Genomic DNA, 27535 nt, shown 5'->3' on the forward strand with positions numbered 1-27535 from the left:
TTTCCCCTTTAGTGATGCATTTCAAAGGACAGTTTCCACTCCTCTTGTGTGGCAGTGGCAACGGGAAACTCTCTCAACATGAGCAATTAGTAGCACAGTGCAAGAGGCCGTTGGGATTTACTTTAGGTCACAGTTACTTAGCTGTACTGTAACTTTCTTATTTGTGTTATTATGTTCCTGTAGACAACTGTTTGGTGTAAGGTATCATGCAAGAGGAAGGCAGAGTGGCTTGGAAGAAACAATTGACTCATTCCACTGGATAGCCTGGATACTCAAATCATATTTTCTTTCTTGGAGAGAGAAACGATGGGAATCCTAGTCTCTGATATTCACTTGGCAGTTCTCTGTATAGGATCTATAGATGATTTTATGGTTTGATTCCCAGATATTAGTGGAATACGTTATTAGATTTTGAAGCATTAGGTAATGGGATACTCAGGGTATGTAATCTGTCCTAACAAGGAATTTGGAAGACTCAAGGATTAGGGACTTTGCAGTATATTATTGGAAGCTATGGAAAGAGCAGCAAATCAGGTTCTACTTTATAGCACTTTCCAGCCATGCACCATGGACCATTTGGCTTGTGACGATTTTGATTTTCATAAATACATAGTGGATATATAGCCCCCATGCTACCCTATCAACTTCATAGTGATTTCAAGATCCAATGAGATGTGATGTGAAAGAAGTTTGGGTTTCCACTCCCCCAGTTGTGCAATAAGAATCTTTGTCAGAGAGGACTATTGTAGGTTAATATTTGTGAATGTGCTTGAGGACACGCTTTCCAGAAGCAAAAAACCATAAAACCCTGGGATGAGCTACTGAGTGGAGTTAGGGAATCATAGTTAAAAGCCACTAAAACCAGAAAGGTGCATTCTTTGGCAGGCGGTATAAGCACAGTTTCAGGCATAGAGGAGGACTGTATTATCTCTGATCATTCCTGTTGGGTGTGCCCCCTCTTGGCCAACTGGCATTTGCAGAAAGAGAAAGAAGGCCAGAACTCCAGGGCTCAGTCTTGCACTTGAAGCTCAGAACAAACCCCAGACTAGGATGGTAAGGGTAATATGTGTTTCTTCCTCTTGTTACTTAAATGAGCCACATAGGAAGATTTGAAAATCTGGGCTGGTTTTGGTGAATTCATGGTAGACATATGGTAAGAAGCCTTCATTATCTAGAGAGTGCATTCCCCTTGCATCATTATCCAAATCTAAGTTGTTATGTGCAGTTGGTTTTAGTTATGAGATGAACTGTGGCTCTACTGCTTTCTTCCAGTTTTGACAGAGGCTGCAGCCATCTTCTCCCTCACCTTCCAGAAGTCACATTACTTCCCAGATCCTGGAATTCCCCTAGCATCACTATACAACTAGCATTTATAAAGCACTTAACAAACTGGGAACCATTCTAAACTCATTCATGAAATAACTCATGCAATTTTCCTGCTATCTTTTTTCTACAGATAAGGAAATTAAGGCAAAAGTAGCTTAAAAACGTTCTTATTAGTAAAGTTAGAATGAAAATATAAGTCTGTTTGCTACAACATATAACCCTCTTAGTCACTACCATCATTTTGGTGTTTCTTCTAAAGAGATTATTTTTTTCCACCAACCTTACCCCCAACTTTTCTTTTTCCCCTCTCAGAAATCTAAGGGGAAAATTAGGAACAGAACTTTTTTTCCTATTACCCTCAGTTCTGTTTTCCCTTTCCCTCATTTTCAGCCTTTCTTCTGCGCTTGCTAGTCTTTCTCAAAGTGTTACATCTTTTTCTGGGCTCTCTGGGGACTCTTATAGCAGTTAAGCTTCAGGAACAAGCCTGTTTATGTCCCGCCAACCCAAGATAGGGTGGCTGATCCCATGGTTGGATAGCATCCTGAAAAACTGTGTGCCTAAGAAAACAACTAAGAGACATTTTCAAAATCTCCTTTCCCAGCGCTGACGAAGTTGTTTTTCTGAAGAGTAAGCAAGAGTTGAAGACTGTCTCTTCAGCAACGAACAAATCAGAAAGAGGAGGAGAGAAAGTCCCAAGAACTTGCTTTAAATTGACTACAAGGGCATTCAACTCCCCCTTGTGTTGATTTGTTTTGATTTTTTCATGTATTTTTCAAGAAGGGCTCATGTCTATCTCTTCAGCTGCACACTTCTTCCCCCCTTTCTTAATAAATTAAAGATGGTCCATGGACGTTTCAAATGTCAGGCCCTATAGCAGGCAAATGCCTTATTGCATGCAATTTTTGTAAAGGCAACAATTTCTTTCAAAAATAAGTGGAAGTGGCACAGGGCAGCAACGGGATGTCCAGGAAGAGCCCCAGTGAGGTCCCAGCATTGATAGTGTAGCAGAGACCAGGGGCCTCACCAGACCAATGATTCTTCGTGATGAATGCCTCCTTGTAAAAATGTATGGATAAAGGGATTTACCGAGTGACTCACTGTGTCACACTGCAGCTTCCATGACAAGAATTTCTGCTTCTTCCTCCTCCCTTTTCTCTTTTTTTTGGGGGAGGGGGTGATGGCTGGGATCGGGAGGCATGATGTGAAAGACAAAAAGTCAAAAAATAGGTGTAAGGGTAAATCCTGTTGATAATTTTTATTTTATCTCCCTAGAGATTCTCCTACTATATAAAAATGATGTTTCTCTGAAGGTGGAGAGGGCAAAGAGAAGTTATGCATGCCTAGAAGTGTTTTTTAAAATTTCTTATTCATTCTTTGAGAATTTCATACAATGTATTTTGAACATATTTACCTTCCTGACTGCTCCCCTTACCACATTCAAAAGCCTTTTCTCCTTTCCCATCCAACTTTGAGATTATCTACTTACTTTCCTTCTTTCCCTACTGAGTTTGTGTTGCACAAAACCTGCATAGACTTCAGAGGGCAGGGGTTGTAATCCCAGCACCAGCTGAGGAACCATTAACGCACGTGTTGTTTGTTTAGACATTTAAATGAAATGCTTGTATCCAAATGGCACTGCAGCATTACAGAAGGGAACACACACACACACACAAAAATCCTATTTGTGAGTACAGAACTGGCACCTGTACTCACCAAAGGCACATTTAATCACTCCCATACAACTACCTGTGTTCCCTTTGGATACGAAGTAATTTACCTTGCCTGATGCAGGGAAGCTTATCGACTATAAACATGGGCCCAGTGGCTTTGCTCCTTTTCTGTCCCACTTATTGCCAGATTTCCAGTTGGAAGCAGTGCCAAATAACAGGCTCAGACTTTCAGTTGGAAGAAAGTGGTGGGTTTGTGTTAATCATGTCGACAAAAAGTGAGGCAGATGTAAAGAGTCAAGTTATCAGGTAGATAGCATCACCTGTAATCTAGCTGCTTAGGAGAGGCAGATTATGTCACGTTGCATCAATTAAAAACTGTCTGGCAATCAGGACCCCTTGCCTTTGCATTGACATGAAGTAGAGATATACACTAGGCAAAGGGAGCCCTCCCTGAATGTTTACGCTTCATTTCCTTAGCATTAATGACAGGCTGCTCAAACAAAGCTGATGTCACTCATTGTTGTCCTAAATTTCATCTAAATGGAATGATGGGACGTATAATACACTTTCATACTTCTGGTTTCTTTTGACATTCTTTTACATGTATTCTAGTAGATGTTCACACTCTGTAATTTGAATATGTACTTACTAGTAAAACTATAGGTTCATGAGATAGAGATAGACTTAGCTTTCGTAGATACTGTCCAATATTTTCCAAAGTATTTAAATGAGCCAGTACTTTCTCCTGCAATGTATGTGAATTCCAGTGGCTTCATTGTTCTGCTTCTTATTATCAGTCCTTTCAGATATAGCTGTTCTGGTGGGGTGTGATATATCTCAGTGTGGATAGGATTTGCGTTTCTCTGATGAGTCATAGTGATAAATGCCTATTAGTGTACTTGTCGGTCATATAGATAGCCTCTTCTCTGAAATACTAGTTAATTTCTCTTGTCTTTTCTTGACATTTGCATTGTCTTGTTCTTATTTATTTATAGGAGTTTAAAATATATGCACAGAGTGGGTAGGTATAAACCTTCTATTGGGAATACTTTTGGAATATTTTCCTACTCTATTATTGATCTTTTTACTCTCAAGGTATCTTTTGATAGTTAAAAGCTCCTATTTTAATGAAAATAATAGTTAGCTAATTTGGGGCATATGTGGCAAATCTTTGCTTTCCTAAGATCAGGAAGATTTTTTCTTATGAATTGAGCTACATATTTGTTTTATCTTTCAGATATAAGTCTACTATCCATTTCAAATTAGTTTTTAGTGTTTGATGTATGATCATGGTCATGGTTCCATTGGTTTGTCTGTCTGCCTATCAGTACTATGTCTGTAGCCCTAAATTTAGCCTTGATATTTTTAAAATTTGTATTTATGTTAACATGTAATATTGCACGTATTCATGGTATATAGCATAGTATTTCTGTAATTGAATACAATATACACTAATAGAATCAGGGTAATTAACGTATCTTTAAGATTGGCACCTTTGGGTTCCTATCTTCTAGTTACTAAGAAAATATACAGTTTGTTATTGTGAACCTATTGTGAAATCCAGAACATATACTTCCTATTTAACTTCATTTTGGTACCCATTATCAAACCTCCCTTTATCCTCCTTCCAGATGGCCCTTCCAAGTTTCTAGTAGTCAGTATTCTGCATTCAAATTGACAAATTTTAGCTTCCACATATGAGACAGAATGTGCAACGTTTGCCTTCCTGTGCTTCAGGCTTGATATCTGGTAGTATACATCTTCTAGTCTTGTTCATTATGAGTCCTGGTTCTTTATATATGCTTATATGTTTTATAATAATTTTGCTCAAAGTGTCCTTCAAAAGTAGTATTGAGCTTATTGATTCATTAGCCTCTTCTCTGTCCCTCTAACCTCAAAATCTAGGTGTCTTTTTGAGGAGGAGACCAGCAGTGTGTTTGTGGCAATACCCATCCCTGTTGTGAGAACTTCCTGCCTAGGGGCCAGCCTGGACCTCAATTTTAGGTAAGAAAAAACTGGCTCTGAATACCTCAAGTTTCCATTCCATTATGTTAACCTCCTACAGTTTCTAACAGTTATGCTGGCATTTCTCATTCCCTGATAGAGACCTTCTGCCTTTGGACTAGCTTTATTCTCAATCTGTGCCCAGAATTAGCAAATGCCACAGAAAGTGCATGCTACCCTCAGGTCACATTAGGAAGGTCTCTTTGCATTTTGCCCTTGTTTCCACCCCTTTCTGATATCCTTAAACCTACTGATTTTGTAATTTATCTCCTTTTTCTTTTCTCTGTGTGTATGTGCTATATTTTTTTGGTAGTTGCAGGATCATCTGCAGCCTATTTGAAAGCAGAACTCCAGAAATCATTTTCTAGGCACAGCTGTAACCCTTTTGTTCATCTTGGCTCTATTATAGGTGAGTAGCTTTCAATAGTTTAGATAAATTCAGCACATCAGAGGAGGGGGAGCAAATGGACACATCTCTGAACCTCCATGAAACAATTGATAATGGCATGGACCCCATAGGAGACTGATCCACTTCTCTCCATCAGTTTGTGTTAGACACATTCAATTAACAATTTAGCCAGTTTCTAGGGATATCAAGTGTAAGGAACATTCTCAGTTCTATTCCTATTTAGGAGAATGAGATGTCAACTCTGGACCCATTAAAGCAAACATGTTAGTATAGACACCCAAATGTGTGTCCTTTGATATAGATATTTGGAAGTCCGATCTGGGCTGACTTCTATTCTGCACCATGTGGCTGGTCATAAGTAAAATAGTTAATACCTATGACTCTCAATTTTCCCAATCATAACTTCATATAGTTACTTTATTGTAAGTATTAAACACTAAAATGTTAAGTTGATTTCTTGGTGCTTTATATGTAATAGGCCTTCCTTCCACAAATTTGAGAATTTATTACAATATTAGGGGCATGCCATCTCATTTACTATGTGATTTTCAGGTAGGGGATTGATTATGTTTGGTTACTTTAGGAGGGGTGACACACAGTGAAAAGCACACTAGTAATCAATGGGATTCAGCAATTTCATATTCTTAAATAACCTAAAACTCTGTATAATGTAACTATTAACACACCCTACAGAGTTCACTTATGATTCTCTTAATTACTTCTCATTTCTCTTATTTTTACCATAGATTTTCTAGAATTGTATTCGAATAGTATACCATATATACTCTTTTATGTCTAATTTTTTCACTAAGTATACTATTTTTATATCAATACATGTCTCTATTAGTAGAACACTTATTTTATATTTATGTCAATAGTCAATAGCTATATAAAGTTTGGCAATCCCCAAATATCATCAAATTTTGTAGAACCACTGGCCTCATGCTATAATTGGTCACCATCATAACCAAATTAACATCCTGATTTCTCATCTAAATCAATGAAGTAACCATTATCAGCTCAACAGGATTCATTATCATCAAGAGACCATTTGCTGTAGCTTTTTAGTAATATTTTGTCTATTGAGAAGTCCACTGAGATGTGGAATCAGTGTCAGTTCCTCTAATAGTTGGTAGACTTATTGATTGTGTAGCCTAATTAATAAGAAAAAAATGAAGAGCTTTTACAATTTATTGCACAGTAACATCTGTCCCCAGGATACAGGACAATTGGAAACTTTAATGAATTAATAACTAAAAACACCAGATATAAATGTCAATGAGGCAATGATGCTAATATAAATAGTTAAAAACTGAGGGATGGTGTATCTTTTCTCAATGGAGATGTTCAGGAGAGATATGCAAACTACTTATGCTGATTTTATTCTGAAATCCCTGAGCAAAAATATCACGAGATATACAAAGAATAGGTTTTCAAAAAGGAAACACAGTAGCTAGAGACCTCCTTTAACCCCATGGAGTATTCTTGGTAGCTATATCTTGTAGCTATAATCTGCAGTATGGATAAAAGGTCAAGGATGCTGATCCTTGTATTTGTCTTTTTCCATTATTAGATCTGATTTGCTGTGTTGTCTTGATTGTGACAATCTGGTGGTGATTATCATAGTAATTCACTACTAGTACAGACATTTTGTGAGAGTTTAAGCAACTAGACCCATTCCATACTTAATCACCATTATAATCACACCAGCTTTCTCATTTCTCCTCCAAGCCAACAGAAGGACCATTAATCTGCTCCACGAGATCCACTGTTATCAAGAACTCATTTGCTTTTAGTAATATTTTATCTCTTGAGAAGAGGATTAAGCCATGGAGTCTGTGTCAATCCCTTCACTAGTTACTGGCCTTATTGATTGCGTAGCCCAGTTAATAAGAATAGCAGAGGAGCTGTTGCATTTTATCTCACAGGAACAAGCTATTTCTGCACAACAGAATAGTATGGTGGAGGAGGCAGCAGCAGTTGTGCCTCCTCCTGAGGAAGATTCCTTGCCGGATCTTGCTGAATTTTCCGATTTAGAATCAATACTTTCAGTGAAAGGAGATGAAGACCTAATCCTTGATATGGATGAAGCTATGATAGATGTGAATGACATCTATGAGGAGATACTCCCTGCGATAAAGGATGATACAGAAAGTGAGTAAGATTCAGCATGTGAAGATCATCATTTTTCTATTTCAAATACATTCTATTTTCTAGGCTTTAGCAATAAGTGTTTTCTTCTAGTTCTGCATAGTTTCTTTATTAAAAATGCATAGAATAGGTAAGCCTTGATTTCTTTTTGGCAAAACCATTTTTTTTTAAGTTTTAATTCAAAGGCTGACTTTAGTTATGTAGTTCTTCCTTTTAATGTACTATTAGGATTTTTCATAAGATCAAATAATAGCAAAGAAAAGAATCTTCCTGAGAATGTAATGAAGAACTGAAGAACTCTGCCACATACAAACACCCAATGTCATTATTCTGGCATAAATGGAAATTCTAAGGGTAGTATTCTCCAGCAAGGTATTACAGTGAATATTTTCACATGAACAGTACAATGTAGAGATATTGCATATTAAAGAGAGAGATTTCTATGGCAGAGTAAGGCAAATAATTCTGAAAGTGCCACATCTACCAGACAATAAAAGTAAAGAATGGTTTTCCAGATTTACTGGGGACAAACCTTGGAGAATTCTGGGGCCAAGATAATCCAATGAAAGACTGCTTCCACAAATACTGATGCATACTGAAACTCTTTGCAATATTGTTCTCTGATGGAAACTAAAACTTGTACCAGAAGTGAAAGAAAGAAGATCTAGAATGGCAAGACAAGGCCCAACAAAGACTTTATCAACAGAAAGTCAAACTCTTATGTCATAGCCTGGAGGTTATGGTCTACAAGGGGAAGTGGACAATGCATATCTTCTTGTGTATAAACTGAGTTTAAGCTTATTGTAGTAGGATGGCTACAACCTTAACCTAGCAATATTTGTTATTAAGAGGTAAAATATAACAAGATGTGGACTTGTATTGAGACACAGTAATCTTCCATGTGTCAGAAGGGTAAAGCACAATAGTTGTAGCACCCTCATGCAGAATCAGAGAGCAACTGAGTAAATATGCAAGAAATTCATTGATTATACCAACCTATGCCATACAATCCTTTTACTTCCATGGACATACAGTATGGGCTTCTTACCAATTTATGTAGAGTCCTAAAGCACGTCATAGTTAAAAAGATTAATAGGGCATTTAGTACAGATGATTTCAGAGCTAACTAACATGACAGATGCTCAGCAAAAATACAAGTAGAATAAATGAAAATTATGTTAAAATGCAGTTACCAGGGTTAGTTACATATTATAGTAGGCAGTATACTGTAAGCCTGTTTCTACAATACCTTTTTTAAATAAATATATTGAATCTTATTTTTCCAATATAAAAAAGATTCTAGGTACACAAGCACAGCCAAAGAAGCAATAGGTGATGCACTGAAAATTAACCTAGACAGACTGGAGAAAGGAAGACGAAATATTGTAATTTTCCATGCCAGGAGGAAATGTTAATGAATAATTCTAATAATTAGTGAAACAGTTAGGCTTTCACATTTAATAAATTATTTACAAATAATGATAAAAGAATTGTAGGAAAGTTAGAAAACATAATCTACACTTTAAGTAAGGGGTTAGGGACAATTAGGGGAAATATATATTGCCATCAAGAAATTTTCAGTTGTAGGATATGGTGTATAATTTTCTGTCAAAATAAAACTCAAATCATAAATAACTGAACAAATTCCAGAAACATCCAGAGAGAGAGGCCATCAGTCTACTATAAATTTTATTTGGTGAGTAATTTACCTGAGAAAGAGCAAACTTGTTACTCTACAAACATCGTAGACATACTAAAGGGTAGATAGTAATCCAAGTAGAACCTTTCAGTATGGACTAACAATCCGCAATTGATTAATAAAGCACCAATTAACTCAAGCCATAACAAGAGAAACCTGTAATGCTACTGTAGACTTTTTAGTAAGACAAAGCCTTATGTAAGACTGAACAATAATTATTGGACAGTGGGATTCTTAGATGTCAGAATAAGAAGATGCTGCAAGCTTGTAATATGTGGATCTGTTTAGCCCCTTGTTTATCTGTAATACCTGGAAATACAATGACACCTAAGAACTAAATACATATTTCAGTATTTGCCTTGATTGTATAATCATATACACTTAGGAACCATTAAGATGTAACTCTATTTCAAGAAATGGACTGTTGTATCAAGTATGTTTGCTATATGGGACAGTATTAGAAATAGAGTTAAAGGTGATAAGGAGCAAGCTTAGCAGAAATAATATTTAAGAACAAGATCTAGTGGGGAAGGTATTTTCAGTAGAGAGAACATTTTAAATTGTCAAGAGTTACACAGTTGTTTGAGATGGGTTTTTAGTTTATCTGTGCCTTATGAAAATTAGCTAACCCTAAGAGAGTGCTAGAAGTAGCTAGATAGTAGTTGATATAGATTAAGTAGATAGTTACATTAAAAGGAGAAATACTAATAATATGCTTGTTGGATGCCTCCTATTGAGATGTTGAATCTCCTCCCTGAGAATGGAGTGAGCGGCTGGTCCATTATCCAAGTAGCTTTGTTTTGGATCTTTTTGAGGTTAATGTCCAAACCAGATTTTGTATGGCATAGAGAAATAGAAAGGAAGCAAGGCTATATATTTTGAGACAAATTTAAAGGTGTTAAAATCAAGAGAGATAGGCTGGTAGATGGCACTGAAGTAGACTGTACAAATCTCAATGCTTTAGCTAAAGTAGGAAAGCTGCTGAAACTATATACCTGCATCCTTATATGTAATGATTTTTCAAGTTATTATGTTATAATTGCTTATGATCTTTGTTGACTATTTTCCCAAACTACTTGCTTTTATTTTAACTAATAAACTTTGATTTACAAACCAAAGAACTTGTAGTCTCCTTAAATTACCTAGTAGTAAATTTCTAGGCTACCAAACTGCCATAAAAGGACTTTGTTAAACAGAAGGTCATGGAATAGAACCAATGAGAATGTTGTACCAAGAGCCTGACTATCTACTTCTGACTTGTCAGATGATCTCTAAGAAGTGAATGAACATGGTGCTTCATCATTTGTAAAATGAAGATTACACTTTTTCTGCTTACTTTTAATGGTAAAAAGGAACAAATGAAAAATACAGATTTTAAAGAGTTTGATGTAACTGACAATGAACTAGAATACATGAAATTGTGACATTCCATACCAACAAATGTCAATATGAAAATACCTGAAGATTTAATTGACGTGTAAGGACAATCCAACAGTTTGCACCTGTTACTAAGAGACAAATGTTTCCTCATTCTGCCATTTTATGTAAAAAAAAAATATAATTTGGAATTGGCTTTTGTTTAATTGTTTGAAGCACAGTTTTTCACCAAATTAAATTCTTTTGAAGAGCCTATTTGAATCCTAGTAGGAATAATTATGAGAAAAAGCTACAGTGAAAAAGCCCTTTAGGGAATAATGAGTCATCTTCTACTTTATGCTAAGATTTTGTTCCTGAGGGCAATACTGTACTGGTTTCTTTTCTCTTTGCTGTTTCAAAATACATGGCAGAAACATCTTAAGGGATAAAAGGTTTCTATTGGCTCATGGCTCATGGATTCAGAGGGTTGCACTTAACCATAATAAGGAAGGCATGATGGTAGGAACAGCTCTGTTTATGGTGTTGGGTGCTCAAATTCCCAGGGACCAAGAAGCAGTGACATGGCCAGGATAAGTGGTAGGTAGAACCTCCTAAGGCCTGCTCCTAGTGACCTACTACCCAAGCCCTATTGCCTAAAGGTTCTACAACACTTCAAATAATGTCATGAGCTGGGGACAAAGCACTCAAAACATGATCCTGTGGGGGGAATATATCACCTTCAAGTCATAACATTCTGTCTCTGTCTCTCATAGTCTCATGGCCATTTGATAATGCAAAATGCATTAACTCCAAGAGTCCTCTTAGTTTTAACGATGTTCAAAACTTCAAGTTCAGAATCTGCTCTCATATTCAAGATAGTCTTCTAACTATGATCCAATACCAAATAAAATAAAAATATAGATGTCCATACTTAAACACAATATCATCGGATGAGCATTCCCTAAAAGGAGAAATAAGGACATACCAAGTAAAGATTGGAATTGCAATTACAGGCATGCACCACCATGTCCAGCTGACTGTTACCTAGTTTTTCCTTTTTGAGTATTATCTCATTCTTATGTAGAGTCTGTTGCTCTTTGAATACCTTTGGCTTGTGAGATTTTTGCCCATTCTCTCACTAGCCTTCTTTGGGGGTCTTAAGGTTATTAGTAAAGTTGTCTTTTAAAAATGTCTCCAAATTGTTTATTGGCTCTCAACACGTGACTCTCAGATTGAATTTGTTCCATCAGATCATGAGATAGGATCCACTTAAATTAATAATTAGGCTGGGGAGGTGGTTCAGTACGTAGGAGCACTTGCTGTGTAAGCATGAGGACCTGAGTGCAAATCTCATAAATCCATGTAAAACACTGGGTATGGTTGTACATGTCTGTAACCATAGTGCTGTGTGTAGAGAGCAGGATATGAAAAGCAGGATGATTATTGGAGTTTCTTGAAGTTCGGTGGAAGACCCTGTCTCAAAAGTATAAAGCAGACAGTGATGGAGTAGAACACCTAATGTCCTTCTCTGTCACCCGGGCCTATGAATGAGTGGCTATACCTATAAATACATGTGTATACATTATATATCACAGTTGAGTATACATAAACTCAGAGAGTTACATGCACACATAAAAATACTATTAAATGTGTAGAAGGGGAAAGAAGAAACAGAAGGAGCAAAATTAAAAAAATAAGGACTAGGCTGGGCAGTGGCAGCATACCCTTTAATCCCAGAACTCAGGAGGCAGAGGCAAGAGGATTTCTGTGGGTTCAAGGCCAGCCTGGGCTACTGAGTGAGTTCTAAGACAGCCAAGGCTACACAGAAAGAGCCTGTCTTGAAAATGCCCCTCGCCCCAAATACAACAACAAAACAAGAGAAAACGAAAAAGGAGCTGCTGAAACTACTGAGCCAGGAGTGGTAGAACATGTTTGTAAACTCAGTACTTGGGAAGAGGATCAGGTGTTCAAAGAGCTTCCTTCATGAGACCCTGTCTCAAACACTGCAAATTCGTGCTTACATGTGCATGCACACACCACCACCAGCACCACTGGCACCACCAGCACCAGCACCAGCACCAGCATCACCACCAAAACTAAGGAAAAGAAAATGAATATAAGAATAATAAACAGAAAATCAATACATCATTTTCTTTAGCTTATTAAGACACATAAACCATATGCCTTTAAGGAAAAAATTTTTAAAGTTTTGAAAGATTTATTTATTTATTTATTTATTTATTTATTTATTTATTTATTTAATGTGTATGGGTGTTTTGCCTGTATATATGAATATGTACCACATGTGTGTTTCGTGTCCACAGAGGTCAGGAGAAATCATTGGATCTTCTGGAACTGGAGGTATAGATGGTTGTGAGCTACCACGTGGGCACTGGGAACCAAATATGGGTCCTCTGTTAAGAGCAACAAGTGCTCTTAATCATTGAGCCATTTCTCTAGTCCCATTTCCAAGGAATTTAGGGGATTTTGTTTACCATGAAAATGCTAAATTCACTTTCCATACATAATATATTGAAGATAAAGTTAGGCTTCATTTACTTATTTATGTCCAAAGTAGAAATTAGCCATATTGTTTCATAATATCCTACATGAAGAGAGCTTTTAACAGTTATATAATAACTGATCAAGTGTATTCACATTATAATATAAATTTTGAATATCATCTTTACAAATTTTGTTTCCAAACACACTAAATTTAAACTTGTAAAGCATCTCCAAACAAGGAAGATCACTGTTTATCCTCTGTATTCCAAACACCAAGAACAGTACTTGACAAGTATTTGTTGGATGATAAAATGCTTTCCGTGCAAAGAATAAGGTGACTACTTTTTTGATCACAAAGGAAATACACAGAAGCTGTCTGCAGATGAATGGGCCTAACTGTTTGTAAGGCTTATCCAACCACACATGTTTGAAGTTTTAAGTGGTAATAAAATACTGAGGCTTGCTTTGATTCTGTAGACACTGAGAGCGTTAAGCTTCTAGGATTCAGAGATAATATCAGCTTACCTCTTTCTGGTGATATTTGATTGCCACCTTCAGCTTGGCCAGGTCGTGGTACTTCTGTGGGTCAAGTTCTTCACTGTGGTCATCTCGATGGTTGAGGATGATCTCCAGTTCTCGGGAGCTCCGAGCTTGGTCCAGCAGGTCCTTGGCGAAGAGCTTACATTGCTGGGAGAGCTCTTCATACTCAGCCTTAAACTCATTTTCCACCTTGCTTAGCTCCTTGAGTTCCCAGCCCAGCCGGAAGGCAGTGAGGATGGGGTCCTCGCTTGATAAGGCAATGAGTGAGGGGCTTGCCAGAGCTTTGTAGATGTTCAGTCGGGACCTTGAATGACGCAGGCTGTCTACCTCCGAACTGGACACACACTCCACGCAGTTGCAGCGGATTTGGTGGGGCCGTGGGATAGTGACCCGCTTTTGGACAAGCAATTTGATGATTTCATAGTTGTTGGTGTGGGCGGCCAACATAATGGGAGTGATATCTGGTGTGAACTCAGAGAACTGGGTGTCCATCATCAGGGTGGGAACCTACACAAGAAATGAGAAACACAGAGGGGCAGGGTTATAGTTAGTAGCACGAAGGAGCATCCATTGTTAATTCAGAAACTGAAAATTCCATTCTCTTGTGACTTCTCACCAAAACAGGTAATGTTTGTGGGCTGCTGTGTGGCACTTCCCTAAGCACTTTACTTACATTTACTTATTTAATATTGGCAACAACCCTAGTTGGTAAATATTCTTCCCATGGGAAGAAGCTGCGAGAGGATAATGGACACACTTGGTTAATGGACACACCTAAGATTATGCAGTTTTCAGTAGTAGAAGCAAAATTCTGCCCAGGTAGTGCAACTGTGAAACTCAGCAATTAAAATTATATTACCATTATATGTCTAGTTCTATCTAACAGAATAAGGGAAACAAAGAAGTAGATGATGTTGTTCTTGGCCTTCAGGCTGAGTTGCACAGATCATAAAGTCCCTAACAGTTCATGGTGGTATATGTTTAGCTTTAATTGAGCTGTTGAGACTGCTGGAATATTGGCTTGAAAGACCAAAGACAAACAATCACTTTGAAGACCATGCAACTAAATAAAGTCATAATGACAAAAGAAAAGACTCTTTCAAATGATATTGACTTTGTATGCATAGAGGACTTTAGCAGACGAAAGGACAGACCTGCTTAATGCTATTTCTTCTAAGTCCAGGAAGGAAGAAAAATTAGGTATTGTCAGGGAGAAGTAATATTGTAAATGAGGAAGTCCAAGCTTGGGGCAGCATTGCTAATGACAAGGGGGCATTTGATAAAACTGTTGTGTCTAGAATATGATGTGTTGTGGAAAGGTATCTATAGCTAGAATGTGAAGAGTTCATTATGTATTCAGGAGCACATCTGGAGAAATGCATAGATCCTGATCAATGAATTAAAGCAGTCTTTCAACTTGAAAATAAATCTTTGGGGACTTAGTCTGTTTTCAGTCCAATAAAGAAAGCGAGAGGGTCTGGGGTCATAGTTGAGTTAGTAGAGTGTTTGTCTAGCATGCACAAGGCCTTGGTTTCAATTCCCAGAACCATATAAACTGGACAGGGTTGTGCTCACCTATAATCTTAGTACCTTGTAGATGGGAAGGCGGGAACATTAGAAGTTTCAAGATATTCTTGGCTCTCTCTCTCTGTCTTTATCTATCTATCTATCTATATCTATCTATCTATCTATCTATCTATCTATCTATCTATCTATCTATCTATTTCAAGGACACTAGGGATACAGGAAATTCTGTCTCAAAAATGAAAATAAAACAGAAAACTAGGGAGCTCACTAGACTCACATGAAACCTATAAGATGGAGGAGGACAGGGACAGTAAGGGGAAGGTTTTTTTGGAAGGGAAATCTGTGTGAAGCATGGGTAGCATTCCAGCAGATGGGGGAAATATTGCTCTTATTGTATTTGAGGAAAAGAAGAGCACAGTGTCAAAGTGTAGAGAGCCGCGTGTAGCCGCACCCTAAAGATGGCTCTGGCTTCTACCCTCTGCCTTCCCGATGGCAAACACTCTTTATGGTAAACAGCTCCTTATTTGGCTATGGCTGGATTCGTGTGTTGCTGGCATATGCGTGAACCTGTGGACAGTGCCCACGTGGCTGCTTGGGGTTGGCAGCCCAGCCCTACTTAGGTGCTGGGAGAGGCTTGCCCCAGCGAGAGAGACACAATGCAACTAATCAAAGGTCTGAATAAACTGTAATGAGAAGGATCCCGGTGTCGCGTCTTCCTTGCTGGTCGAGGCAGGCGCGACATCAAAGCCCATTTTCAATGGACAGAAAAGAACAGGGACAGTTGGGAGTCTCATAAAATAGAAAAAATATTGTTTTAATCAATACTTTCTTTTTATTTTTTAAAGACAACAACAATAACAATCTACAGTTACTGGAGACCTTACAAAAGCATGAGTTTCTGGTTTTCATCATTTTTGCCTCCTTTAAAAAAAATCTCACCTTGTATAAGGGATTTCTAACACAGGGACGTGGCCAGAAAAGGGGGAGAGGGAGGAAAGCTAAGGGGAAAAGACAGCAAGAAATCTTCTTTCTTTACTGAGTAGCTGCACTGGCCTCTGAAGGCTGTCAGTCATCAATTAAAGGATAGAGAAGAGAGTAAACATTGTGAAACATTGGGAAAGAGAAGCTACAAACAAAACAGTGGAAAGTGAACAATTTGACTCAAAATAAATTGGACATTGGAAAGAACCATCTCAGAAATTAACATAAGCCTACAGGCTTAGGAAGAAATAGGTCTGAGTGGGCCTGGAAATGAACATAAACACAACTGGCATAAAGCCGTGGAGTGGGGAGAGATGGCAAGTGAGCAATTTGTCATAGTCTGCCCAGGAAGAAGAGAGCTCAGATCTGGAAAATCTGTCCTCTCTATAGGTAGGGACATTTTCCGATCTTTGTCATCTAAAATGGTTAGGAGAAGGTGGAGTGGGAGTCAACCTGTTGGACAGTTTTCTCTGGGTGAGGGTGGAGGTATGGTCTGCTTTGTAATATGCTATTCAGCTTGTCCTCTCACCCACTCCTTCCTTGCTCTTTATACTTTTCAGCCTCTTTTCCTTTCTTTTCTTCTTTTCAGTGCTGACAGGCCTGTCCAAGACCCACAGAAGTACACACGATGGTTGTTTAACCCCAATTGTGTCATGGAGCTGATAGGAGACTGTATATACTTGAAATATGAAAAGCTCTCTGGAGCTACTTGATTCCCATGAACAGCATTATGACACTCCACTTGGTTTTTTGGTTACTTGAGCCCAGAGAGGAAAACTTTTCCAAAGAGTGTAGTCTTCAGTGACCATGTCTTCCCGCAACTGCCTATTCAAATATTGTAGGCTCTAGGTTTTACCTGAGATAGCTATTTTTCTGATGCTCCTTTACATTGTTCTCTATCTCACAATATGCTTCTTTGCAGCCTTGTGAGAATTAATGTTAACTATCAACTTGATGGAATCTAGGCTCAACTGCTAGGTGGGTCCCTGGGCATGACAAAATAATAAATCATCTAATAAAAAATGGACAGATTAACTGAACGGACAGCTCTCAGAAGTACAAAAGAGCACTGCACAAATGGCCCAGTGCTCAACACAACTTGCCATTCAATCATGAGGGCTAGCGTTTAGGTTCTAACACTCATGTTGGGTGACTCACAACCACCTATAACTCCAGCTACAAAGATCCAGTGCCATCTTTTGGCCTCTGTGGGTAGACACACACATGTGCACACAAGACATATACACACACAAAAATTAAATTTATAAAAAATAAGTACGAAGAAACCAATGAACACATAAAAAGTTCAAAATGTTTAGCCATCAAGGACATACAAACCAACACTAATTTGAGATGGTGGGTATAGTGACACACACTTCTAATTCCAGCACTTTGGAGATAGAGGCAGGGGAATTGTGAGTTCAGGGTCAACCTGGGATACAAAGACTCTTGAAATATCTACCTTCTCAACTGGGATTGGGGGGAAAAGGCTTGAAAGAAATGAACTTGCTTTTATCCAAGTTGTAGAAGTCAGGTTTTCAAACAAAAGAGTTCAAGTCTTAATTTTAGAATAGGCTATTTTAATTCCTTTTTGCTAAGGACTGCTGTGTGTCTAGCACTGTGCTCTGTGCTGTTGGGCAACAGAGCAGACTAGGGAAAAGCTTCCATGCTTACTGAGGAGTGTTAGTTTCTTTTCTGTTGTGGTGATGAAAGACCCTGACTAAAACAAGTTAAGGAAGGAAGGGTTTGCTTTAGCTCACAGCTTAGGCACAAGCCATCATTTACAGGGCAGCCAAAACAGGAAGAGCCTGAAGCAGTTGGTCACATGATGTCTCTAGTAAGAAGACACTACTAAATGCATGCTAGTGTTCACTACCCTTTGTCTAAGTATATAGTCCAGGGAATGACACCACTATGTCATCCCACATCAGTTAAATAACATCATTAAGATAATCCTCCATAGTCATGCCCAGAGGCCCATCTCCAAGTTGACCCACTCACTGGAAGTGGCACAATTTCAATGTAGAAGATCCTGAACTGCATAAAAGCAGAGAGCAGGCTGAGTACTCTTAAGTGTGCATGCACCTATTGCTGTCTCGAACTCTGCTCTTGACTGTGGATGTGATGCAACTTTTCCACGTCCATACTGCCTTGCCTTCTCCACGCTTATGGACTGACTGTAACCAGGAATTGTGAAGTTAAAAAAAAAAAATTCTTTTCTTCCCTAAGTTGATTTTGTTTTCTCAGGGCATTTTATCACAATAAATTGATATCAAAGAATGAAAGAAATCAGCCTCTGTGAGCTTCTCCACTCCCCTAAGCCCAATGGTTTACTCCAAGAACTCTGCCCAGCCCTATTTTTCAGAGCAGGTAAGGAATGAGGGGGGAGAAAGTGCAAATCCCCATTGTCACCCTCTTCCACTCAAAATCCCAACTGTTGGGGTTTTGCATTAGGGAATCATCTGTATTTATTAGTGTCTGAACTGACATATCCATACCTGTGCCATAGTGTGTAATAAAAGACTCCACTTTCGATTTGTAGACTGATACTTTTGGTGAATACACCAGTTAAGAAGCACAAATGTGTCTGTGAAAGAAATGGGATGAAGCTGCAACTTGATCATTTTGACTGGGAGCAGGGACCAGGGAAGGTGAGACATTGCAAATAAAGAGAAGTGGGGACTTGTGAATAGTTCAAGGTGCCTGAGGTGATGAGCAGATGGGGTCCAGAGCAAAGGATGATTAATGTGGATTTTTAACTTGATCAAGCTGTAAAGTCTAGGAATTTAGTAAAGCACATCTTTGGATATCTATGATGGTGTTTCCAGGGATGGCTAGGTTATGAGGGCTCTGAAATATTAAAGAATGAGTCCTTTGATGGATTCATAATATGAGGACATTATTGAGAGACTGTGAAATATGAGGTGGGACCTAGTGTTCTATGGCGCCACCCCCCCCTCCCGCCAGACCGCCTTGAACTGAGTCTTCCGAAACTGTGAGCCCTAATAAATCCTGCTCACTTATGTTATTTGTGTCTGGTATTTTGTAACATAGTTAAAAATATAACTAAAGCAGCTGGGTGCAGTATAAATAGAGATTGTGTATATGTGTACTGCTTATATAGGAACATATAAAGTTTTCAGCAAATATGGTCTCTATAACTATCACAACAGATACAAGTATACCAACGAAAACACTCCCCAGAAAAGTAATTTTTTAAAAATAAAAAAAATCCCTATTTCTTAATTTTTTGAGACAAGGTTTCACTTTGTAGCCCAGGTTAGCCTCAAAGACAAAATCTTCCTGCCTTGTCCCCATAAATGTTAAGATCACATGTCTGCACCATTATACCTGGTTTATAATTATTTTTCATGTTGTCCTTGGTGTTCTGGATAAAACTTTGATATATGCAAAACCTTAACAATAATACCTCATTCTTTTATATGTACTTTTACTGATCTTATTGCTTAATGCAAGTTAACCTAGAGCTTTCATCTCTGCTTTTGTCAGATAACACATTCCTGCCATGTTCAGCAAGCATCACCAGTACTGTCTTCTTGGAACTGTTCTTATATTTTAGAGTATTTCTGTGCAGGTTTTATTAACTAAAGTTAAGAAAATTTTCATGGAGGTCCTTAGATTTTGGAATCATTATAAGTGGCTGACTGATCAGTTGGTCTTTGGAGCAAAAAGTCAATATAAAGTCATCAATGATTGACAAACATATCTGGATCATCCCTGATAGAGGTTATTTACATTTTAATTGATAACATTGAGAAAGAACATCTCAGTCTTGTCTGAAAGTTGCAGTTTTCCAGAAATGAATCATTGGTGTCGTAAGTGTAACTGTGGATCTTACCAATGCCTTACAAGTCACAATAGAGTATTTATCCTCCTCGTTTATAGATAAACTTTGCTACCCGTATTGGTTTCTTAGCAATTGGCAAAGGAAGTTGAGAACAACTTTGCATTGTGCAAAACAGGGAACTGGAAGTTCTGCTTACTACATTCTTTTGGGTTATTTATGCCTTTAATAAAAATAACATACTGCTCTATACATTATAATGCAAATATTTCTTATCTGGTGTGATACATATAATTGTGCAGATAATTGATGCTTTGCATACATCTATGAACTCTTTTCCAGGTTCTTGGCCATCTATAATAAACTTTTTTCTGTAGAAGACTAGAGAGTGAGTATTTCAACATTGTTGGACCTTTCCACGCTTCTATTGTACCACAAAAATACCCATAGGCAATGCTTACATGATTGGATGCAGCTGTGCTCCAACAAACTATTACTTGCAAAAGCAGGCAATGAGCACAGGGTTTTGTTTACAAGCCACAACTTTCCTTGTGAAATTGATAAGTAAGATAAACTCTTTGACATATGTTCATTATAAATTTGTGTGATGATCAGAATTTGTTATTGTCCTTTTAAATATCCTGTAACTGCTGCTTTTGTTCAGATAGAGGTCAGGTGCAAAATTCAATTTTATTTTTTTCTTACCTAAACTTGCCTTCTCTTTGAACTACAAAATCAGGCTGAATGATCTTAGGCTTCCAGTTAAAAATTATATCTTTTTAAAAAATGAAATAAAAAGAACCTGGCAGGGATTTTGGAAGAAGAGAGGGAAATCATCAGGCTAATAAATTAAATTTGGCTTATATTATCTGCAAGAAACCTGGTACATCAGCCGACTTGATTGAATTTTAGAATTTGCAATGATGTGTACTAAGGTCATGGCCACTAAAGAAGTTACATTGCCTGCCTTTCTCTGAGGTTTTGCATTTAGACCCTACTGAGTTTGTTCCTACCATCCCCCAAGGAATCCTTGTTGAAAGCTAAGTATTATATATTGGGATCCTTCTAGATTAGTCAGCATAGGATACAATTGCCCAGGTAAGAGCTCATCCCAGCAGTGCAGTGAATAGAGCACGATAAAGTCACTTTCCTTAAATTTTCACCTAAATTTAATGACAAAGGGTGGCACAGAGGAATAGGTGATGGTGTAGTCTCCCCACTTCTACACCTAGCTCAAGCTTTTATAAAGCTACTGTTCACAAGGGACCCATGTGATACATTGACTTCCTTTAATCTCATCCCCAAATAGACTACTTGGCAATTTTCTGGACCTTATTTTTCCAGACTTAGGCAGACATTCTTGGTAGAATTTACCACAGCCTTCTGAAATTTAAATAATCAGTTTGTAATTAACAGGAAGACCCGTTTCAGTAGCCACTTCAGTCAGATCCAAAATACCATCTGTTCACAGATTTATCCTCTCTGATGGCCATTTCCTCACAGAACTAGCCTGATAGCATCATGTTGGAAATTAATCTCCTGCCTTATGCCTAGATTGATCGAAATTGCAATCCCCTCTTTCCACCTGCTATGTTCCTCCCCATCCTAACATGTCAGAGAAAATCAATGTTTAACCTTTTTCAGAAACCATTAGAAAAGAAATTTCATTTTTCTGTATTACAGAGAAATGGAGAACACCAATATCTAATCACATCCATTACTATTCTCCTCTGCCTACCCAGAAGGTTAGGTAGCAGTATTTGTGATGCATGAGCTACCTTGGAGACAGGCATTGCATAAGATGGGGAAGAATCTGTTTTCCAGATTTAAAAAAAAACAGAACCAACAAAATTAATATTTGCTGAATTAGGTCAGCTGATTTTAAGGCTAATGTATGTAGTGATTGAGGTTGATAATTTAGATTAGACAACTACAATGAGCAAAACAGGAGTCCATCACTCAGCTTCATGTTCTTACAAAAATATATGAGATCATTCATTCATAAAGGGAAAATATTTAGCTAATAGTTTAGAGGTCCAAATCCAGGATCAGATGGCAAATTGGTTTAGCCCCTGGAGAAGGTGACAGATGGCAATGGTATGAGTCAATGTTGGATCAAGAGAGATAGAGAGTGCTGGTTGTGATCTCACAACCCTTTTAAAGCATATACTCAATCATGTGAGGACCTCCAATTCAACCTCATCACCTAAAGGTTCACAGTACCTCCCATCTTAGAGGTCGATTTTCTAACATATTGGACTAGGGAGAATGTGCCCTGTATTCAAACCACAGCAAGGAAAATGCTACAGAACTCACCTAATTTTTAAAATGCTAAATAAAAAATCAATAATGTGGGGCTGGAGAGATGGCTCAGCGGGTAAAACAGATTCTGTGGAAACACGAGGAACCGAGTTTGAAAAGCTAGTGCCCATGCAAAAAGCTGGTTATAAAGACATGTGCCCATAACCACAGTGCTGGTAGGCAGAGACGGGAAGTGCCTTGGACTTCACTGGCCAGCCAAACTAGCCTAATTGGTTCATGGAGAGACCTTGTCTCAAAAAAAATAAGGCGAAGAGTGATAGAAGAATATGTCTTTTCTACATGGCACATGCACCCCATGTACACACATGCACACTTGTGCACTCATGTGTGCACATAAATAAAATATAATTAATTAATTCAACAGAGTTAAAACAGATCAACAATATACATAATAGTGGTAAGCATGACCTTAGCAAGAATAAGTCTGACATTAATGGTTACCATTTATTGAGCACTTTCTGCATACAATGAACCTGCTGAAGAATATAATTTAGTCTTCATGATGACTCTATGCTATAGGTCTATAAAGTCTTCATGTTACATCTGAGAAAACTCAGCTGAAGACAAGGTAAATGCCTTGAACAAGGCCACATTACTAGAAAGCAGTGAAGTCAGAATTTGAACCCAGGCAGCTTGCAAAAATTTCAGGAATGAAAGTCTCATCAATGTATTTCTTGTACTTCACTATTTTGCCAGTGTGACGTGAGTTTTAGTGACCAATGCGGGAGGGCTTGGAGCTGAGTTTGATACAAAACAGCCATGGTTCTTGGTCAAATTTCCATAGGTCTCTATGTGATTTTTTAAAAAATTAAATCCCTTTGTAGATTCTTTGTTAGAAAGAGGATGGCATTGATCCCTTCTCAGCCTTCTAGTGACAAACTGAAGTCACTACTCATTACATGGCTTGCGTTAGTTTAGATTACATAGCAATGGTTTCTGGATAAGGTGGAGAACTCTGGTATAGACATTGGACCATGGTAACCAGTTTGCCATCCACTATATAATAAGATTCAGTATAAATAACCTTTTATTTTTTTACAAGTGGTTTTTGCTACAGATCTTGATAAGAACTTGCTTGCCAGCAAAATAAAATAAGAATTGAATGGCAAGAGGAGCTTTTGTGTGAATTGAGGAACTAGTAATCTCTATTTTGCTTAGGCAGCTAAAAGCCATACAGTTGAAAGATGGAAATTATCAGCAGGTATTCCAGTTCAGGCTTAGAAGAGCTTGGATGATAAACAAAATGAACTATTTGGTTCATAGTGTGTGAAAGGAAAGTTATAAAACTATAGTGTTCTCGTGATCACTCTCAAAAGCAATGAATAAAGAAAACAAACTAAAATAAACTGTTACTGTCTGTAAGTTATTCTCCTTTCAGAGGGGAGAAACAATTGTAAAGAAAGTAGTTAACCAGCCCCACACATGTCTCAACCACCACAGGATAAATCACAGTCTTAAACACTAGAACGATCACCATTGACTCCACGTACTCATTTCTAGACATATTGAGGGGGTAGGTCCTCAAGGCCTTGGAAAGTCACCCCTCACTATAGCGCTACCAGATTGGAGTTGCCCCTCGGTAGCCCTGAAGTTCTAGGGTCTCAGCGGCAGCCTTACTTCAGCTCTAGTAAGCACTGTCTTCATGGGCTATTTATCTCTGTGACAGCTCTAACCCCACATTCCTGTTCAATATTATGTAATCAGGGATGTCTGCAATGGCTCTGAATGTGCAACAGTTCTCTGACTGCTTTTCCAAGTTGTCTGAAATATGCTTTGAAATCTAGATGGAGCTCTCTGTGTCTCTGTCCTTTGAATTCTGTGCAGCGGCAGTGTTAGCACAAGGCAGACATAGCCAAATACAGCTTGCTCTTTTACAGCAGAAGGTTGAACCATACCCTGTCCTGCTTGACTCTTAGCGAAGGTAGCTGAGAAGCATTGCCATCTTATTTGTGAATCAATACTTAAGGCAGTCTTGGCAATGAGCCTGTGCATATGTCCATGGCCTGTCAGTAAAACCACCCTGTCCTCTGAAACACTGGACATGCAGTGGGAGGGGCAGACCTAAAGATTTCTGAAATCCCTAGTGTGCATTTCTTCCTTTATTTTGATGGTCCCTCTGTCCTATTTGTACTAATCTCTCCATCAAACAGTTTATCTGTTATGCTCTTGGTTTCTTTTGAAATGTTTTAGTCTCTATAAAATGGCTGGGCTGTGAATTTTCTAAATCTTTCTGCTCTGTTTCCCTTTTAATTATAAGTTCGATTTTTTTGCTATAAGTTCTTATTTCTTTGCTATCCCATTTCACTGCAAACAGTTAAAAGTAACCACGGATGCTGTAAAAAGCTGTTCTTAGAAGCTGTGGGTTATTAAACAAAATTCTCAGTGCTAGAGGTAGTATGCCTCCTTATGAGTTGCTGTTGCTCAGGGAAATCCTAGAGCTCCCCCCCACAAACAATACACATTCTTTCCATTCCTCTTGATTGTCTATCAGAAAAGACGATAGGACCCTGATGTTGAGAACACCACATGTCTTAGTTACAAGATAGAGAAATCAAACTGAAACTGAGCGGGAAGCTTCCTCCCTGCTGGCTTTTGTCGTCCCAGGAGGTGTTTGAGAAGATAAATGGCACCAACAGTCTTTCCCAGCTGTGAACCATATGAACTGAGAGATCACCCTGCCATGAAAGATGTACCCATTTGTATAGTAATAGCACTACTGTTATGAGGGTATTCAAATGCTCTTTGATTGGATTTGAGGCCCATTCCATAGGAAGGAATTTATGTTTAGTACTATAAACCAAGTCAAAACCCATGGCATGGGTGGTCATAGGTTTTAGGGAAAAACTAAATGCTGTCATTAAGTTAAATTGATACAGCATCAAACTGCATTCTAAGTAATTATGTTTATACCCATGGACAAAAGATATTCATAGCCTTAATCAGTGAAGCCTCTCTTCTCAGTGAACATTAATGAATTCATATAATCATGGCTATAAAAGGTGCTAAGAGTAAGTGGTGAATGAGTACTCATCCCTAAACAAGACATTTATACCATCTCCAATAAGGTTCAGGGAACATTGTGTGTGAGAGAGGGCAGAAAGAATGTAAGAGACAGATGTCAGAAGAATGGCTGGGAAATGGCATGCTCTGGGCAAGACACATCCATTGCAATCACAAACTTGACATCTGTGAATGCCCACATGCATTGAGTCTGTATATGAATGGGCCTGTCAACAGTCCGGCATGGATGGAGGAGAGGCTCTCTACCTCTCACTGCTGCACATTTACTGTCAGAAGATCAAAGAGAAGGAGAATCATTGCCTTGAGTTGTGTACCCACTGGTGACTCCACCAGGCTCCAGTGGATAGTGCTAATCCAATGATCACATTTAACCAGATGGTCCTTCCTGGTTAAACTAAATGGGTCACACAACAAAACTAGAAGTCATGAACATAAAGCGACTGGTGGCAATGAAGGATCAGAGGGAGATATGAAAGGGTTGGAGGGGGAGTAGTCCAAATACATTATATATTTGTATGAAGTTTAGGGGCTGGAGAGATGGCTCAGAGGTTAAGTGCACCGACTGTTCTTCCAGAGGTCCTGAGTTCAATTCCCAGCAACCACATGGTGGCTCACAACTGTCTGTAATGAGATCTGGTGCCCTCTTCTGTATACATAATAAATAAATAAATCTTTAAAAATAATAATTTTAAGTCCTCACAAAATGTAGTCATTCACTGTCCTGAATGCTTCACTGCTTAGAACTTTTCCTCTTTCAGCCTCATTCATTACTCATTGCTTTTAAAGTCTACATTCCATATAGTCCTAGTCAGTGATAGATTATTTTTTTAAAAATTGTATAACAAATACAGCCCCCACTCCAGTTTCCAATATTTTCCCCCCAGTTCCATCTAGGGCCTCATCAGAATAGCATTCACTTTCCATATTTCTATCAGCTTGCATCTCACATTTGTGTTTGACATTGCATTCGTTGGGAGCTCTCTCTGATGGCTCTGACCCTTAGTGGTTCATCAATACTTAATCTCTAGGAAGTTACAGAATTTTTTTTTTATTCTTGTTTTCTGAGCTTTCAGCAGAATTACCTTTAATGCTCTGTCTGTAGTAACATAGTTCTTTTTCTAGTCTGGATTGTCAAAGTCTTCCAGCTTCTGTCCATGACCCTATTCCAAAGCTACATCTACATTCTCAGGTATTCATTGTTAGCATTGGCCTCACTTTTCTATGGCATTTTCTGTCTAAGTGCATTTTAACTGAAAACCATGGAAATTTAGAAATAGTTGTATTTGTCTCACCATTCTAGAGTGCATGGTGCCAGGACCTGCACAACATCTTATGGGACCTTTTTACTACATAAGATTGTGAAAGATATGACTTACCTGTGTAGATAGAACAAGCAAGTCAGAAAGAGTTTGCTTCCATAACAAAGCAAACAAAGCATCTGTTTCTACACTAAATCAATTCATGCATAGGTCAATCCATTGGTGAGCAATCCACTACAGAGCAAATTAGAGGCTGACCTTGTTTATATGAGACCCTGCCTCAGAAGGGACCAGAAGCTTGGGGGACTAGATGCTGTCCTGCTGCACGACTTGTCTCTAGTTCTAATAGTCCTCGAGATTAGGAACAGGACTGGTTCTTTATTATTTATTTATTTGTTTGTTTTTTTGAGACAGGATTTCTCTGTGGAGCCCTGGCTGTTCTGGAACTCACTCTGTAGCCCAGGCTGGCCTCGAACTCAGAGATCGGCCTGCCTCTGCCTCCTGAGTGTTGTAATTAAGGGCATTTGCTTCCACCACCTGGCTACAAGACTGGTTCTTGATCCTGGATCACAAGTGTCATTTTGTGAGAATGGGAGTAAGAGTCACTCTTGGGAACTGAAGTGTTTTTGCTGGAGGATAGGGGAAGACTTGGGGCTACAGAGTGATGGTCATAATGGAGGTTGCTTTTCTGTGCCATGATAGTACTCTCTTCAACCAGCATGCAAAGGAGGCAATGGATATATCAATATTTCTGTCAACACCTTGTCATTGATTGCCGTGTTGGAAACTCCATTCTAGGAAAATCTGAGCCAAAGCTACAATGGCATTGTTAGTGGCAAGAAACATTTTTTGAACTTTATTTTTATTGATTCTTTGGGAATTTCACATCAGGCACCCTGATCATTCTCATTTTCCAGTCCCTCCATGTCCACCCTGCAGGAAACTCTCTGATTTGTTGGT

At 38.4% G+C, this 27535-nt stretch overlaps 2 protein-coding genes across 3 annotated transcripts in view; one reads left to right on the forward strand and one right to left on the reverse strand.

The window, feature by feature from the left end:
• The window catches only part of Trpc5 (transient receptor potential cation channel subfamily C member 5), a 258290-nt gene that overhangs the window by 83521 nt on the left and 147234 nt on the right, over positions 1–27535 (reverse strand). For both annotated transcript variants that reach the window (XM_036174433.1, XM_036174432.1), the window contains one exon: positions 13646–14167. In XM_036174433.1, the coding sequence (XP_036030326.1) occupies positions 13646–14167 (522 nt within the window). The remainder of the gene's footprint in view (positions 1–13645; positions 14168–27535) is intronic.
• On the forward strand, positions 7239–7571 carry Trpc5os (TRPC5 opposite strand). Its single transcript, XM_036174434.1, has one exon. The coding sequence runs from the start codon at positions 7239–7241 to the stop codon at positions 7569–7571; it is 333 nt and encodes a 110-aa protein (XP_036030327.1).

The sequence above is a fragment of the Onychomys torridus genome, chromosome X, assembly GCF_903995425.1.
Source record: "Onychomys torridus chromosome X, mOncTor1.1, whole genome shotgun sequence".
Classification (NCBI taxonomy): domain Eukaryota; kingdom Metazoa; phylum Chordata; class Mammalia; order Rodentia; family Cricetidae; genus Onychomys; species Onychomys torridus.